Source organism: Mugil cephalus, chromosome 6 (assembly GCF_022458985.1).
Source record: "Mugil cephalus isolate CIBA_MC_2020 chromosome 6, CIBA_Mcephalus_1.1, whole genome shotgun sequence".
Classification (NCBI taxonomy): domain Eukaryota; kingdom Metazoa; phylum Chordata; class Actinopteri; order Mugiliformes; family Mugilidae; genus Mugil; species Mugil cephalus.
In genome coordinates, this window is record NC_061775.1 from 17,543,592 (window position 1) to 17,562,640 (window position 19,049).

General features: G+C 40.6%; 1 protein-coding gene across 17 annotated transcripts in view; it reads left to right on the forward strand.

The window, feature by feature from the left end:
* ptprsa (protein tyrosine phosphatase receptor type Sa) overlaps window positions 1-7,044 on the forward strand; it is a 212,882-nt gene extending 205,838 nt beyond the window's left edge. For all 17 annotated transcript variants that reach the window (XM_047586746.1, XM_047586748.1, XM_047586749.1 and 14 more), the window contains 2 exons: window positions 2,218-2,353; window positions 2,586-7,044. In XM_047586746.1, the coding sequence (XP_047442702.1) occupies window positions 2,218-2,353; window positions 2,586-2,654 (205 nt within the window). In that variant the 3' untranslated portion in view covers window positions 2,655-7,044. The remainder of the gene's footprint in view (window positions 1-2,217; window positions 2,354-2,585) is intronic.
* The last annotated feature ends 12,005 nt before the right edge of the window (window positions 7,045-19,049 follow it).

Sequence of the window (19,049 nt, forward strand, 5' to 3'; positions counted from 1 at the left end):
GATGTGGCTTGGCATTTGCAAAGAGGAGACATGAAATGATACAGCCATTCTTTTTTTTTTGTTTTTTTTATGATCGCTCCGCGATGCATTTTTATCACCTCAAGTGTAGCTTCCAAGGTAACTTTCATCATTAACTCAACAGGCTGGACCGAGGCAAAAACTGATATTTGGTAGTGGTCACCGCCAAGACCTCAGATTATTCTGATTCATTGATAGGCCTTGAGCCGGGTGCATATGAATGAGTTGTTCCTTTCTGCTGCCAAACAATGGACAGCTTTCGCAGTTCTGCTGTTCAATGCTCCGCAAGACTGGGAGAGAAAGGGAGAAATTCAACAAGTGACACGAGACGGAGTTACGCAACAGTTATTCATTAAAAAGAGGCAACAGGTGAGACGTGGTGAGCGTCTGCTGCTGCGAAGTCGTCGCCAATTAAGCACGCGCGCTCACCGCTGCAAGGCCAGCGAAGGGGGGAACAGGGGTCTAACAGGCTGGCATTCAGAAAAGGGCTCCAACGCAACAGCTCCTTTGGATGGGAAAGCGTTAACAAAGGTGTTAACACAGAGAATAATATCCTGGCTGCCGCCTGAAAATATTTTACTTCGGGAACAGACTAGGTGTCACACGGGCGCCATGACATCATGAAACATAACATCACCTCCTGGTTGTATTAAAAAGCAATGATGTCACCGCCCGCCAAGTGGCCCTCTGGGAGCTGTAATATGTGTCAGGGAAGCACCCAATAAGACTGAGTTATTCTACCCCTCTTACGAAGCCCTCACTGGAGGGTGGAGAGCGCCGTCTTAAAGCGAAAGGCTCGGTTATTGCAGGACTGGAGTAATGGATGGAAGGAAGGCCCCTCCGCCCCTTAAGGCGGACCGCGAGACTCGCCGCAGTGTTTTCAGCTGGCTAAGTTTGGTTTTGTCGAAGCGCAGGAGGATTAACGCGGCAACAAACCCAGAGTGTTGTAAATGATTAGAATTCTGCGTTATTAGCAGGTGTAAAAAGGCCTCTTGAGTCGTGATGTTGATGCTGATTCATCCGCCGCCACCTCCTTCCTCCTTTCGTCTTTGCTAGCTCAGAAAACGGGAGCTTATGCCTTCCCTTTCTCTTACCCTTTCTTCCTCCGTCACCGGCCTTCTCCGTCTGTCATCTGCCCGTCTATTTCTTAATCCTCACACTCTCTTTTTCCTCATCCGTCCTCCCGAAGCTCGACTCATTCACTCCCACCCCCTTTTCTTCTTCTTCTTCTTCCCCCTCCTCCTTTTCCTTTCCCCAGGCTTCTATCTAATAGACCCACATGCTTTTTTGTCATTAATTGCCTGATTACTTCCTGTGAATGGGGACACCAAATCCTCTCAGTCTGCGGCGGCTCTGCGAGCTTTCAGATTTGCAGAGTCGATCTTCCTGGAGAGAGGCGGGGTTGGGAGGGAGGGGGGGAGCTCTCAGAGAGTTTAAGGGACCATGTGACAAGCTGTGACTGACTCCCAGGAAGAGGCTTTGGGTGGGCTGATAGTATGTATGTTCTGCACGATTAGACCGCTGTTTGTTATCATTTAATTTTGTCAACTGATACAAGCCACCTTAAATCCTGAGTTTACCTTTGTCCTCCAACACACACACACACACACACACACTGACACAGCGAGTGTCGACCAGCAGCCATCACTTTCACTCTTCATTCAACAAAATGGCATCGGGGACTGGGAGAAGCCCAAATAAATCTGTTGTCATATCAATTATTGTTCCATTGGTGAAGTGGAAGTCATTTCACAGCAAAGCAGCTTAGAGAGGCAGCTCTCAAGTATTTCAGGATCCGAGTTAAGGCTCCGGCTGTATTTCTGGAAAGCGGCAGTAGGCCGGGGTTTTCTCATCACATGTGGGGGAGGGGCTTAACAGGACAAAGTGTTTGCTCGGCTGGTTGTTTGCATGTGTGATTTGGAGAGCGCCTTGCGTGTCCTCGAGGGCTCGTTTTGCGTTACGCCAGAATGTGTGGCACACGTGTGAGAGGATTCACACGGTATCTCGCATACAAATTCCATCCCCGTCGTCGCCATTGTCGCGTTACCCTGCGGCAGAAGAAGAGCTAAAGCGCACATTCATCAGAGTTGGTCACATCTAATGCGACACACAAAAAAATCCACATCCATCGACTTGGCCCGAATAAAGATTTAGTCGCTTTGTTTGTCATTAATTCACTTTCCGCTCATGTATTTCTAGTGCTGGCGTGGGCAGGACTGGAGTCTTCATCACCCTCAGCATCGTCCTGGAGAGAATGCGTTATGAAGGGGTGGTTGATATCTTCCAGACAGTGAAGATGCTCCGGACACAGAGGCCAGCCATGGTCCAGACTGAGGTCAGAAAACTTCCTCCTAGACTTGGGGAATTATTTACGATCTGCATATATTTTGTGGTCTCTGTGCAGGCTGGAGTGTATTTTAAACAGCATGTGTCGATATGTGAATCCGTCCTGACAGGACGTTCTGCCTATGCACTTAGTTTTAATTTAAGTTATCTGACGTCTCAGCAATGTGGAATATCATGGTGAGTTTTCTGCTCACAAATTTTTTTTTTTCCCTTCTCCGCAGGATGAGTATCAATTCTGCTATCACGCAGCTCTGGAGTACTTAGGAAGCTTTGATCACTATGCAACGTAAAAAGCCATCTCTTTCCCTCCACAATCCTGCCCCCCTCCCGCCTCGACAGTCTCCTGAGCCATAGAAACTTTGAAAATTTTAAAAACGACGACAGCAGACGGTGATACAACCACCGCTAATTATTCGGACGCACCAAACGGGATCCTGTAGATTTGTTTTTTTTTTTTTGTTAGTTTTTTTGTTTTTTTTTTCTGTAGAAGACAACGCCCAAACCAACTGATAATTCCAATTCGACTTTTGAATCGCGTCGCGGCTGAATCGGATGAAAATTGCCCATCATTTGGAGAAAAAGAACATCCTCGGCGGGGGAGGAATCCGAAGCTGTGGCTCAAGCTGTGGGGAGGGGTATCGATCAAATTGTCAGACTTCTTACCTTACCTCAAGTGTTTCAATATGGAGGACATTGTAAACATTCGTGGACATTTCTCAAAAATACCTTTGTGAGACAACAGTAACAAGCAACAGATAATGAAGGAAAAGGAAAGAGGGAATCAAGGAGAAGCAGATGGATGTAGCCAAGACTGGGTGACTCTCTTATTTTTCTTTTTTTTTTTATATGCGTGGGTGTCAATGGGTTCGAGTATTTCTACCAACACATTCTAGGAGGGATATCAAGAGGAATTACTAAACTGTGGATGCAAGTGTAAACAGATTTCTCTTTTTCAAACTATGGTCATTCAAACAAACAAAAGAGAAAGAAACAGAATAGCACGAGAATAATTCCATTTGGCATTAATTAAAACTTGAGTTTTTACATTGTTCCGCTAGTAATTCGTGTGAGCGCACACTTACTCACTCGACTATTAAACAAATACATCACACGTTCTCAAGCACGAGAGCTTACAAGATCAAAAAAAGAAAAACAGCAACACATATCTTAAAATCTGTTTTATGAACTGTGCAAAAATCTGTATCCTAAGCCAGGTATAACCACGACGACGTTGAAACGTACCACGGCGTATTTAGAGTGAAAATGCTCGCAAAGGGAGGCTCACGTCTCAGTCACCAGAGAATGCGGGAGGGGGAGGAGGGGGAGGAAACATCGCCTCTTTGCAAGAAGCTTCCGGCTGGGTCGTCTCGCAGATGGACAAGGCGGAAGAAAAGGCAAGCGTGTTCCATGATCTTTTACAATCACCCCTCTCTTTGGAATCATTGCAACATCGGGCTGCGGTGTTAACATCCACCATTTTGAACAAGAGAAAAAAAATAAATAAATAAAATCTGGTGGGCGAGACACTTTGGAACAAACCAAACGAGGATTGCCGAGGCTTTCTTTGTGTACAGTGACCAACGCTCATCATCATCGTTAAGAACTTTTTTGTCTTATGAGGAATTAAACTTTTTTTTTTTTTTTTTTTTTTCCAATTTTCTGTCAAAAACCAAACATGCTGCTTATCTTGTGTATGCTGTACGTGGGACTCTTGAGGGAGAGAGAAAAAAAAAACTGAACAAAAGATGCCAGCTCTGCTAACTACTCGCCCCCAAGTGGGCATGACTGAAAGCGCATCCACACGACGTCATCAGCTCCCCTTTTTCTTTTTCTTTTTTTCCCAGCCTCCTCTATAATCATCATCGTTTAAGACGCTCGAGAGTGGCAGAAGCCTTTTGCAGTTACAAAGCTGTACATTAACGTGGTTAAAAAAAAAAAAAAAAAATTGGACTTCAGCTCCACTCATATGTGTGTTTTGGTGGAAAAACAAAGTAGATGCTTTGGTATTTGCCCTCCATTTTATAGATGATGAGCCTGTGTGGGCGACACAGCCAGACCAAGCAGCCATGTTGGATCTCAACGCCATGATGTGTTAATGAAATTCTTTAATACAAGTTACTTGCACATCCCTTAGACAAAACGGAGAATAAACTTGAAACAAACACCCCCAACACAGCTGCAGGTTGACACGCGATATATGTATATGTGTCTGATTTAAAAGAAGAAGAAAAAAAAAATCCAGCTTTTGAGACCACCAGGTTTTCATTCTGAGATCAGCGCTTTGGTATATACACGAGCGTAACGGATTCTGCAAAGGTTTCCAGTGTGGGGGGGAGGGGAAGGGGGAGGGGGGTGCACAAAATCCAGAGCGATGGACAGAACTGTGTGTAATCTTTTCTTATTTCCAAAAAAGCCTTATTGTTATTGTAACATTATGAAAAGCATTAATGTTGTATTATGACGACTTATTTTACATTGCATAGTTGACTTTTTATTTTCTTTTCTTCTTTTGTTTTTCGGTTTAGTTTTTTAACAGAGATGTTGTATCGCATTTTTTTAAACTTAGCAGAAAAAGAGAAATGCTTATCTGTTCATATTATGTTAAAAGACATTCTATTTTTTCACTGTAGAAAAATTAAGTATAACATGTCTGTGTGTACGTGTGCCGATATGTACGTACGTATGTATCACCGCACACTCACACATGCATATATATTTAAATGCAGAATATGAAGATATATCCAGACACTTACTATGAATTAAAATCTTTTCCTTGTCGTCTTTCTTTTACCCCCCGTCGGTTTTCATGTTTGAAAATGGCACGTTTTTTTTTTTCTTTCGTTCGTGCGTTTTTTTTTTTTGTTTTTTTTTTTAAATATATATATAAAATCTTAGAGACCTTGTGTGTTTCTTAAGGAAATCCGCGGGGATGTCAGCATCGTGCCTGAGTCCTCCGCCTCTGCTTAAAACTTCTACCCCTGGGTAGAACCTGTGCCCATGAGGAGATGCCATTTTTAAAATCCTTGTTGAGATTCTTAATTGTCATTAACTTTTAAGCATTATATATCTCTTTTTTCAAACAATCGGTCAACAAAATATCAATCAAAAACTTTTTTTTTTTTTTTGGTTAACAATACCAGACCGTCTCGATGTACTGTATCTTGTATGATCATGTACAGAATATGACCCTCACAGTTTGTTTTTTTATTATTACTTTTTTTCTGACATAACGTGGCCATTCATTTTGTTAGATATCCACTATGATCTAGAGTATACCTGTAAATAAACAAATATATAGATTATATGTATTTGTATCATTTGACCCTCGGGAACTCATACTTTATGTGGCGGGGGCAGAAAAACACAGATCAAGGTTCTGCTCATGTCCAACTTCCTGGTGTTTGTGAAGCTTGTTTTCTGAGACCTTTTTTTCTCCAGCCCTGCTCCCTGTTCTTTAATTACCACTCACTTTCTGCCTTCAATTTCCCCTGCTAGCAGTTAAACCGGGAAACACGCCAGCTTCTCTCTCTCTCTCTCTCTTTTTTTTTTTTTTTGTGACGCCTATAGCCTCAATTAGGGCACGAAATAAGCATAGCTGATCAGCTGGTGTAATTTAGCCAAATGTGGGAGGTTAGTCCTCTCTGCCACATAACCACCTGCTAATCAATCATCAAGTCAAAGACCTGGTACGTTTATATTCCAATTGTGGACAGAAAGGCTAAAACAGCTCTAAGGTGTTTTAAAATTCCCTTGATGAATTAGACCTCCAAGGTAAAACAAGAATTTGAAAGGTGTGTATTCTTAATGTTTCCACTACTGCAAGGAACACTAAAACCCAGAGGTGTTCCTCATTCCTTACAGTATCCAGCCAAGTCCCTACAGACTTCCATCTACTGAAATGCCAAGGTGTTAATCCATAAATGTATCGTTAGCTGACAGGCAAAAACATGCTAAAGGCCATACATGGTTCAGCTGCAACATGACATTTCTTTTCTCCCCTAGTGCATTTTTTTTAAGCCTTGTATAGAACCATACTCTGTGTTTTCCGTTTGGCCATGCTTCACTATGGGATGCAGAGAGAAATTGGACTTGGATCGGACTCAGTGAAACATAGAAGCGCGATGCTACCAAGGAGAAATCAAGACAACCAAAAACTAAGTGCTGCAAATTCACATTTCCAGCATGTCGTTTCCATTCGTTGGGAACCTTGAGATGTTTCGTAAAGGAACCAAAAGCCTGAAATTAAGGACTTTGGAATTCAAAAAAAAAAAAAAAATGTTGAAGGGGCCCATGCCAAAACTGAAACTGTGGAAGTCTTTCGAAGCTTGTGAAAATGTGTTAACTCTTTTGACTTCATGTAAAGATGCTAGACTTGAAAACAGTCGCCGAATTTGTGTCGCTGAATATCCTGGGGGAGCGGGGAGGGGGAGGGGGAGGGATTAACAAGAGAACAACGGTAACAAAAAGAAAAAAATGACATCGAAAAGAATTGAACATATACGGTACAAACGGACAAAACGAAAAAAGAACCCAAACACAGCAAAATTGTTTTTCCTTTGTATGAGGGCCAAGTGCTATCACTTTCAAACTGTTACTTCTAACTGAAACAATAATTGGTTTAAAGCCACTGTGTATGTAGATATGTTGACTTTGTATTAAAGAAATGTTGTCTGAAAACCATTTGGCATGTGATTTGTTTTTCTGCTGATATCTTCGTCTGCCTACCTACAGTATATCCCCATCTGTCAAAATTCAAGTTAATGTTGAGAGTTTTTTTTGTTTTGTTTTTTTGTTTTTTTTTAGCTATGGACTTCAGTTGCATCAGCATTTACTTTGTACATCGTTCATTAAATTGGAACCTGCAGCACTGAAAAATCTGTCCAACAAGAGAAGCGATGAAGTACACAGATGGTGCACTTCTTTTGTTGATAGAGGGCTTGATTAGCTCCCTCCTATATTTATCCACCGGCCTCTTCACAAACACATCCCGATGTGTTCTTAAGCCCCTCTTGAAGCCTGATAAATGCCACCCAGACAGGCTGTTATTGGCGCCGAGGCAAACTCTCACCTGGTGATATTTGCTCTCTCATCTGTACACAAGTGGAGAGGTTAGATAGCTGCTAACCTCCAAGTAAAATGTCTGCAAGTGAAAGGGATGCACCAGGGCTGAACCTCACTGCCTTGCACTAGCTTTGTTATTGCTTTGGACTACAGCCTGCACATCACGTTGCAATTATTTAGTTTTTAAAGGGTGTTAGTAAAATGCTATTAAATATGCCAAGACAGTGAAGACAAGGGCAGTCTTTCCAATCACTGTTAAATGTAGGCTATTGACGAAATAGATTCCTTTATGAGTGCTCTACTGAGGGGAGTCCTAACCTCATTGTCATGATTGCACTGCCTACAAGCAGCCCATCCAGCCAGTGGAGGTTGTCTTTTCAAATCCCATGTGCTTGCTTAAAGGCTTTTGGAATAGTATTACTCCACTGGTTGACTAAAGAACGCAATAATACTGCAATTTGAACAGCACTACACCTGGGTAACAAAAAGCCTTGTGAATTATTCAGTGTTTTAAGAAAAACTCTTGCTCCAGGCACGCCACCTTTGCCTTGCTATTACTTTGTTGACCGAACATAGTGTTGCATGACAAAGAAAAGTGGTATTACTCATGCAGTGGTCATCTGCCCTGTTGGTTCTGCTTGTCTTGGCCATCACTTCCAATTTGTCTTTGGGATGTTGACGATAAACGCGGAGACTAAAAATCCAAGCTGACGCAATGTTCCCCTGTTCAGTTGTGCAGTAAGAGGTTTGTGGATTGTGAGGCAAACAGACACAGGCTCCCTTGAGGCTTAGTGTCTGCATCTAACAAAAACAGTGATTCCTTTTTTGTTGTTTTTGGCATCTGAGAACAATTTGAGCAAATGAGCAACTTACTGACTCTTTGGCAGCTCAGTTCCTGGAAAATCCCCAACGGCTACGTATACCTGCTTGCTAGACTAATGCAGCTGCAGCCTCTGCCGCTCTCCGCTGAAAAAAAAAAAAAAAAAGTAAATAAATAAACAGGCTTTCTATCTGATATCTGCTATTTTCGTATTAAAATGCCTCACCAGGATAGTGGCAGAGGTCAGTAATCCAAATTGATGAATCTTTTGGTTTTAATATTAAACACCTAATTCACAGAGGACACAAGTTATACTATTGTAGTTGTTAAGAATATATCCCATATGTAGAATAACAGAAGTTGAGGACAAAACATTGAGCACTATATTATTGCCGTGTACAACTAAGTGTAAAATGAATTGTTCTTGTTTACCAGGAACAATATTTCTCGCTGTTATTATAGTGTAGAGGTTGTAAACTAAAGTTTCCCTTTTGAAAGAAAATAGTGTCACTATTCAGTGCATGGTATGAAATTCAAAAGGAATTTATAAATAAAATGTGGTATGCATTTAAATTAGTTATTTCTTTTCTTGAGCCTACTGCAACATGAGGGTAAACTATCTAAACCAGGGTTCTTCAAGGATCCCCAAACTGATGGAGAGATTAAGTAGGGACCCCCTACCTACTATATACGTTCTATATTAAACTCAGCCCATAGTGCTTATAAATATAACTGTCTCCTTAAAAGTGAATCCGAAGTTACTCAGTTTCTGAGTATTTTCGTGTCTCCTCTTGTTTTCACTAACCTGGACTATCAGCTGCTATATCAGGATCAAGTGGTCCTTCCATCACCAGCATTTTCGCCAGTGGTTTGAGATGGGGGTATCACTCCGGTGTTTGTGGACTTGTTTGTTTTAGTGACTAAGTGATCCGTTTTGGCCTCGCTGATGGGAGCAAGCTGCACTATTAGCTTCCCTTCTACTAATTTTGAGGCGTGCCTCTGGATTTCACCTGAGGACTGAATGGACTCTTGGCCATTTGCGGGGAACCTGACACAGTCAGTGTAATATGCAGCCTTGTGATTGGTTCAGCGGTGACAGGGGCGGGGCCTACTGTGTACAGGAGGCTTAGATTGACAGGTCTCGGCTGCTGTGATGCTCCCTGTGAAACATTGTGCTCTTGAGGCAGCTACCATATCGCTCAGTGAGTGGGTACTGAAAGATAACGTCTTCTGCCTTCATTTATCCTGTTATAAATATTTAGGATTCATGTTAATTTGTATTTAAAGAAATCTCTGCAATACCTCCGCGGACCCCCTAGGGGCCGCCGACCCCCTGTTGAAGACCTGCCTATAGCTTTAACTATATATTTTTTAAAAACCCAGTAGAAAACTACTAAATAATGGTGTGGTCACTCCTTCGTGCCAGTTCGATTCACACATAGATCAGATGATGCTGTGTCTCTGCAAACTACTTCACCACCTCCAGCAGTCACGTTTATTAAAGGGGTTACCACACGAAGAATGACTCCGTTGGCTCCTAACAGTGGCGAGCCAGCAGACCGAGTGTGAGGGTAGGTGGAAGAAGTGAATTAGGGTGGCGATTATGTAGTGATTCAGAGAGCAGCTCATTAGGACCCAGCTAAGCAAGCAATCAACGAATCGATGTGACAGTGGACCCAAAAGCCACAGAAATTTGTAATAAATGGCAAAGCGATAAATTGGATTATCCACAGCCCCGTGGCCAAGCTCTTTCTGTTGCAAATGACAAATCAATCCAATCATGCCACAAAAAAAAAAAAGCCGAAGAATCAGAAAAGGAGGTCTTGCTTTGCGGCGTCCGGCCCGCGGAGGGTTAGCCGTCTGAGAGCTGTGTCTTGTTTAAGGTTGTAGTTGTCCAGAGGTCATTCCTGTATGATATTCGGGGACTCTAAAATATTCATGACAGGCCATTAGATGTTTATGACCACCTTGGAAGAAGAGATTTACTGACATTTGAACTGCAGCCAGAATAGTAAAGGTGCCAGAGGGCTGCCGTGCCACATGCCTACTAATTCACCAAGGAGAAAGCAGCCCCACCGCGAGAGTTGGATGATGCAAATGAGCAACCAATAAATAACGTGTGCAGACGGCAGCGGGGTCTTTTCTTACCTCGGTATCATCACTTGTATTTCGAAGCACAGCGATAGATCTGATCTATCAAACTGTCAAATCATTATCACTGAAAATGTCACCGTCATGACTGGAGAACAGAAAGAGGAAATGGTGTTATGACATTGATGGACAAAGATGATTAGATAGATCTACCGCTGGGAAACGGATTTTTGCGAAAAGATGTGAAAACATTACACTTAAAAATAGCCCCATGGAAAAAAAATAAAAAAATATATAAATAAATGAGAGCACCTTTGTCAAAAGACTTTGCTGCCATCTGCAGCATATTACACAGTATTTCATCAGAGTGATAACACTGAAGAGCAATTTCCATTCAATTAAATCAGAGATTAACACAGATGATGTATTGAAATGCATGTCTTCTCCCGAGGCTTGTCCTTTCTGTATGCTAAGTAGACCATTATGAGATAGTCATATGCTGTTAAAGTGACATGCTTTAGCTCTGACGCACCAACATGTGAAGCCTCCGCTTTTAAACAAATGAAATGTCTCCTCAAATTCTTTTACATACGAAACAAGCCAAGTGTCCTTAAATGTCAGAAGTGCTTAGTTTTTCCCTTCCTGCTGTGCGTGGTGTGTTCGAGCATCCGTCAGCGGTAAACGGTGGCATTTCAAAACTGTGCCGTGACATGACTCCTGTGTTTATGGCCTCGTGCTGTTATTTCCTATAATCTGTCTTGTGTTCTGTTTCTGCCTCTCTGTGTGCAGCCAGAGCTCCACTGTTGACTGATTGCTGCTATTAATACAGGTTCCCGTTAGAGGGGAAATAGAGGCTGCTCTTTGGGTTTCTCCAGAAAAAAAAAAAAAAAATGTATGCCAGTCTACTTCTCGAGTATTATTCAGGCATGACAGTCTAGGCTATCCGATACCATAACTTTGACACTGTAAATAGATTTTTTTTTTTTTTTTTTTTTTAATTTAAAAAAGGGAGTTTAACATTTTAAAACGGTTCTGTTGCTCCAAACAACACATTAAAGATCAGTTGAATCCATTTATGTTTGGACACTAACGTATACACCAAGCAGACATAACATTATGACCACCTTCCTAATACTGTGTCGTCTGTGCCTCCAAAACATTTGTGAACAATGTGCTTTTTTTTCCTTTTTTTTTTAAATGTATTGTTGTTGTTGTTGTTGTTGTTGTTTTAACTGTTGTTGTGTGTGTGTCAGGCTGCACTCTGCTGAGGATTGCTGCTGCCATCAAGGAGTGTCATTCCTATGAGGTGGAGGCCCCTGGTCTGGTCTAGTCTAGGTGGGTAGTACATGCCTAAGTAATGTGATTTCCTTCTCCTGTCAGTGGTTTTTTCAGTGGCCAAATAATGTGTTTGCTCTTTTTGACGTCATGCAAAGCCTTTTCAGTAGGTGTGTCCAGTTGTTGTTGTCTCTTTGGCTACTGCTAATGTTACTGTTTGTTAGATTACTTTTGTATTTATAGCCTAAGGATTACCTGTTCCCTTTGCACTAAGGAGCAGTTTTAATTGCTAAATAATTAATGAAGGAACATCGTACATCTGTCTGTTGAACAACCTTTGAGTCATGTGTCCAATTCCCCACACGTTTTCTCCAATTTGGACAATTTGGATTTAAAGCTGAGAGTCTGCTCTTATACATATGTAATTTTATCCAAGCATGTAACAAAAATCAGGCATCTCCAAAGCTGCCATCCCCAAGCTGGAGGAGGTGAGGTGTATGAATATTATCTACAACACATCTACAACATACAACATAAATGAGCAATCATTGCCCTGTAAAAATACCGGACAGGTCTGGTTTCAAGATACATTTGGCAAAAGAAATAGCACACAATGCAATATTTCCTCTGGAATGTTTGTTTATCAGACTTTCTTTTGCAATCTTGGAATCTACTGTCGACTTGCACGAGCTGACTGATCCAGTTTATACGAGTATGTTCGGCTCAGTGGGCCAAGAGAAGAGAGCTAAATATTTCTTGAGTTAAATTATTTTTTCAACATATGCCCATACAAGGACAAAGAATGCCTCTGGTGCAACTTGCAGTGAGATAATTATTTGGCTAGGGCAGAAACACTTCAGTTCATTGGTTACAAACTCCAAAAGCATAAATGTCTTCAAATTGTGCCGTCTCTCAGGAGCACACGATTTGTCTACAGTTGTTTCTAAAAAAAACACGTTCATTTGGACTGAGGTATCAAGTGTCGGCTGAAACACTCTCTCCATCGCAAATTAGGCTCGGTGCTGTGGGGGATAATGGTTCAGTAATGGGAAATAGACCATAAAAATGGTGGCAGAGGATGAAAACCCTACAACGCCGTCTGTTCTGTTGTGCTCTCAAGAGAATTTTACAGTAATGATCAAGGATACATGACACCATCTGTACCGGAACCATTACGACCCCCCTTTGTAAACATGTCCATTTGGACACAGTGGAATCACTTTCCAGCGGAGTGAGAAACTGTGAAATTGAGTTTAGGCTAAAAAAGTCATTGAAATGTGAAATGTATTATAATTCTAGTTCAATTAACACGGATGGAGCCTTGTAAAATAGGAACAAGAAAAAGACTTACGCAAAATCTAACCCTCTAATAATGGGTTTAAATAGAGTTTACACATACAATACGCTGATGATACAGATGTTACATAACATTACATAACATTCTGTATCTTTCTGTAGATCTTGCCGTTGTGATTGTTAAAGCAGGGGCCAAGAAAGTGCACGGGTCACGGGTTTCACAACTTTCCTTGAGGCATAGGCATAGACATAGGTGTTAAAGGCGGGGTCCATGACCCCTGGGGGGTCCATGGGGTTACTGCAGGGGGGTCGCAAAAATTCCCTACCTATCACCCTATCACTTTATGATTACAGAGGAGTATTAGGGCCAGCCAAAAAAGAAAAAAAAAGAAAAAAATCCAGGTTAAAAAAAAAAAATAATAATCCAGGCAAGAAAAGCACAAGAAAAAAGGGGCAGGCATTAAAATAAATAAATTGAGAAAATATCAAACTACTAGCTGTAATCGATGGCCATGGCTGCCTCTACAAATGACTTGATTAAGCTACATTTCAGAACTGGCTTCAGTAATAAGGAAAATTTCGCTCTTTTTAGCTCATGAACACAGTGTGTTATTTTATATTTTACGAATACAGTTGAACCACCTCAGAAAATCACCTTCACCCTCCAGCTGCTGTCATGGAACCATCAGTTGCATCATGTGTGGTACTGTGGTCAAGCTTCTGCAGCTTTTTTTTTCTTGCCTGGCTTATACCCCCGACCCCTGGGCCATGAGACATCAAGAAGTCATGCAGAATGGATGAAATCGTGTTGTATTCTTAGCTGTTTGCAGGTCAGGTAAAAGTTGTGCAGCTTAAAGCATTTGCTGAGATCTCGTTGCTATTGCAGTTGCTTAAAATGCATCCAGTCTGGGAAAAAGAAGGTCAGATAAATTGTGAATTACAGTAGCCACAGCTGTATTTGGAATTAAAAGGAACTTGAGCACACCCTAACAACGTTAATAAAAAGGAAAAGTAAAGATGGAAGTTGAACCCCAAATCACCAAACTCTTATTTTTCTCATGGCCTCACAGCTGCCTGGTTTTCAGTCATTAATGTTTCCCGATGATCTTTAATTATACTTAAGTAAGCCTACTAACAGACACAGAAGGGAGAGAGAGGACTGCTTGGCCGTATTTCATGTGAGGGTTTCCTTCTAAAACGTCCATATGAAGTTCTGTGACACATTAACTGCTTAATTGTGGACCACGTGTTCGTGGTGAACTACAAGAGCGTGGGAAAGGGATGAGGGTACTAATAATGAACAGCTCTCTAGTGGCCTGCAATGTTATTTTTAAGTGGCTGTAGCAGTGTTGCAAAAAACAAAATGCAATGCAATGCAATGCAAAAAAAAAAAAAAAAAGTTTCACCAAAACAAATGAGGAGACATTATTGCGATTTGTTTTGCTTCAGGATATGAAAATCAAATTAATTTCAAGCATAGGCAAACAAAGTGAAGCACAGAGGCGTGTTCAGTCAGATTTCCTCAGAAGTTCTAAACCGCAGTATGATCCAAGAGCGTTGCTCATCCATGCCTTGCCTAAAATTAAACCATGCTGTTGTTTGCAACCTTTCCAGTCAATACGTTTCCATTGTTAATATGTTCCTGTAAACCCCGCTATATAAAGCATGAGGTGTGGCATGTTCATGAAACAGTAATTTATTAAGTTTACTCCCCTTAAACCTCTAATAGACCTGTCAGTGTGTCCCCTTGAATGGCATGCATTAACACAATGAGAACACTGTGAAATACATTGAATCACACTCACAACTTTACACAGCTTTACCTTTCAACGTGTGAAGTTCCCCAGTGCACTGAAAAAAGGGCCTCGTCACAGCGTACTAGAGGGACGAGTCGGGCATTTCACCTTGAGTGACTGGTCGCTTCTGTTCCAACACGCCTGCACAGATGGGCGGGAATGAAGTGAGAAGAGACCTTTTTTTTTCACCGGTTTTTCACGGCGCATTCATGTCCACAAGGAGGTCGAGAGAGAGCGCTCGCAGCTCCCTGAACAGTTTCTCTGGGTTTTGTGATTATTATAACCTGGCTTAGTTTTTTTAAGGACGGAGCAAAACTTTATTTTTTTATCTCTGCACGGCAACCATGAAAAGATATGCCACAGGTATGACCTCCTGGCTGAGTTTAGAAAAAGTTCAATGTGTTGTTTCCTTAAGGCAGCTATGGTGATTGGTATTTTTAATATTTTAGAGGTAGATAGTGTTGGATGATGAGATCAAGAGGTGTGTTATATTATGCAGCACTGTGAATGTGATGTAGTTTGGCTACTGTTTGGTTACCCTGTGCATTATTTCTTTTTCCATCTTGTATTCACTTATTTCAGTTCATTTATTTTTATAATTCTGTAAATATTGCATATATAGTATATTGTGTTTTCCTGTTATCTATCTATCTATCTATCTATCTATCTATCTATCTATCTATCTATCTATCTATCTATCTATCTATCTATCTATCTATCTATCTATCTATCTATCTATCTGTTTGGTGTTAGTGGCGATACTGATTGAGTCACCGAAATCTCGTCCCACAGCAGACAGTCAGTTTAATTTCTGGTGATATTGTTGTCTTTGATCCATTTATCAGAGCTATGAAAGAACTCAAGTGCCTGCAGTGGAGTGTCATCGTGATGGTACAGGATTTGTCAAATAAAACCATACATCATCTGCATATCGGTTTAAATAATTGAGACATCTTTTACGTGGCTTAGGCAAAATAAATAAATAAACTAGTAAATTAAAAATTAAAATTACAATCTTCCTACTATTACTATCCACTTTCTGCTCTTCCATTTTCATTTTTGTGTTGCTCACCACTGTTGAGTCCTAGAGGGTACGATAAGAGGTGCAGTAAAACGGGAGAAAATATATGTTGCATTAGGAGAGATGAAAAGACTGCAGCCAAGTAGTGTGGTCAGACCTGATTGCACATAATGTTGAGGAAAGAAGCCTTTTAGCCGAAATGGATAACCTGAGCTTACGTAGACACAGAGGGAGTCTGAGCAGGTGATTTACAAAGAGAACAATGGGGAACAGAAGTGCTAATTTATTTGCTGTGCATAATTTGCGCAGAATGAAAGGGACCGGAGCATATGTTAATAAGAGTTTCCGACTGGTCTGCCGCAGAACAATAGATCCAATATTGGGCTCACAATGGCAAAGAGGCAGCTGACGTGATGAGTTCAGAGGGTGTGTAACTGCAGGAGACAGCACATTTATTTCAAGGTGTCTCTGATGTGTCTCTGGATGTTCTAATGCTTTTTTTTTCTTTACACCACACACAAATGAATAGAGAGTAAGAGTGGAAAATTTTAAGGCCAAGGAAGGACTTGATTTTGCACTGTTTCTGAGGTCTCCTCTCCGTCATGAGTTACAGCTTTGCTTTGCGTGCAGAGTACTGTACGCAATACTTACGTTTAAATGTTTAAATAGTAGAATAGCCACTGACTTCATCCTACTCCCTTTTCAAGCAAAAACACCTATACACCTAAACCTAAACACCTTTCTGTTTTGTCGTTTGCTTGTTTTGTCATATTGATGTTTCTTCATTTTTCTATTGGGTTATATTAATATTTGAAATAAACTCTAAAAAAAATGATATGCACAAGAATGATTTCAGCTTAAAACTGTAACTGATTCGAGATGGCTCAAGAGTGTTTTCCATTTTATCTCTCATCTCTATTTGGGTTGGGTAAAATTCTTTGTGCTCTGCTTTGACTGGTGGGTACGATTGAAAAACCCACACCTGCCAGAAATCAGCTGAATTAGCAAATGACTGATAGGGAGCAGCCTATATAAGCATGCCACTTCAAACCTCAGAAAGCTTTGAGATGAAGCCAGACAAAACATTGTTTAAACAAACTTAAATTCTTCAATTTTTTTTCTATGAGTGTTTTGTAGCTTTTTGTCCTGGTTCAAACAGCATGTTGAAATGCAGGCGCAGTGTAATTGAGTGTACGAGCTGCTGAGATTTGATTCTAGGCCTGTCATGTAAACACTGACCCTGAGAGGGAGAACTCAAGGCACTGCGAGTTGATGTTATCATGAAGTGTTTATTTTCTGTTTGCATGCTTTCTTTCATGTTACGTCAGTTTTTAAAAGCTCTCTCTACTCCCATCAAATAAAACCTCCATTTTTGGATTCATCCACTGCGAGAAACACTAGCTTTGTGTGGTAAAAAAGGTCAAAACACATTAGATTTAACCAGGTTAGTGTGAAATTGTGTACTTGTCAAACTTACACAAAACATCAGCAAAATACTATGCCTTGCACTAACCGCTACAAGACAGAAACTGTATTGAATACATTAGATCTATGTGTATGATAGTAAAAGACAAAACTGTGTGGTCTGCTAGTGCAATATTTTGTGCTGGCTTCATTCCAGGGTGCATCAGTTTTCTTCCAACCTAGTTCACACACATGTATGAGGCATAAAGAATTATGTAAGTGCTATAAATTGTCGTCATTTGGACATCCACCCTTTTATTTCTTATCTCAGAACCTTTCATCCACCACATGGGAAAGAGATGAAGGAATCTAAAGCTAAGCCATAGCTTAAACTTAATGCATCCAGTGTGGTGTTACATCACCTAGTATCCTGTTCTTTGCTCCTTTTTTTCTTTTCTTTTCTTTTTTTTTAAATCATGGCACAGGTAGAAACGGGTGGTTTTAAAGTGATTAAGCAAGCATGTAGAACATTATATAAGGGAAATGTATATTTCCATTACATCTGCACATGTAATCAATATGGATCATTCGTTCATTCAATGTAATGCACAGTCTTATATTTCTGATGCCAAATTCAAACATACCTGCAAGGTAGTGATTTCACATTTTCTAGAAATATAAATTTGAGATTTTGGCCCTAAATTTTGAGACAAGGAAATAATTCTCTTTATCCTTTTGTGTAGCACACCCCAGACAAATGTGAGGGTATGAAAAGGATAAATTAGAGATAAATGCCATTTTCCACATGATGTAGCAAATTATTTGTGTTTTAGGACATACAACCTCTTCATACAATTTACACATAGACTGTATATAAATATGGACCAAGTGTCCCCACTTCATTGCATTGGCCAAACTCATGCAATTCTCCTGGGGATATGGGTGGCGCCATGTAGCGTCTTTAGAGCCAGAGTCTGTACAGTGAGGTCAGAGAGTGGAGCTACTCACAGCACTTGCAATATTGATGACTGGCCAGACTCTTATTATTTAATACTGTGCTCTGCTCTGTCTCCATAAGTTACAAGGAAATGTTGTACACTGTACAATCCTATGGGAGCACTTCACATGGCAACTGGCATGGCAACTTGTAATGATAATAATGTCACATCCTTTTCCTAGTGTTAAATAAATTTGATTTATTTATTTATTTCTAATTTATTTTACGTATTTTAGTGTTTTAATTTGGCCCAAGTACCATCTGCTATTATGGAGGGGTTGGAGCTTATGATCTATATTGCAGCCAGCCACCAGGGGGAGCTCTACTAGCTTTGGCTTCACTTTAGAGGAGCAGTTCTGCCATCCATATTTATACTGCCTATGATTTTACACGCACCAACTATCAAACTGTTTTTGAGGCTTGGTTAGCATGCCCAAACCAAAAGTTTGGTGAGAGATCTACACCTTCTTTAGGAACTCTATGAAAGACTGAGACTATCAATAGGTGTTTGGATTTGCCCAACACTTAATCAGTGTTTGATTATTATGCTAAATTGTTGAAATTGCTCCTTGTATTTGTCTTTCCTGTCCTTGACAGTTTCTGTTTCACTTAATGAGTGAAATTGATATTTTCAACATTATAGGGTGACATTAAACTGGCAAAAGGCAAGCTCTTTCAGTCATGGGCAAAAAAATTGCAATGTCTTGCCCTAAATGACACAACAGTCCCTCTGTGTCATTATGTTTGAATTTTTGCTGAAACTCCCATGTTATCACCTTTGGATGACATCCAGATTGTGAGTTTATCATTTATTCCCATGCTTTTATTGGGAGAAAGAATGCCCGAGTCTTGTGCCAGTTGTGATACAGGTCAATTCAGCTGTATTACAAGCGAGGAGTTCTCTTAATTTTCAGTTCTTCTAAT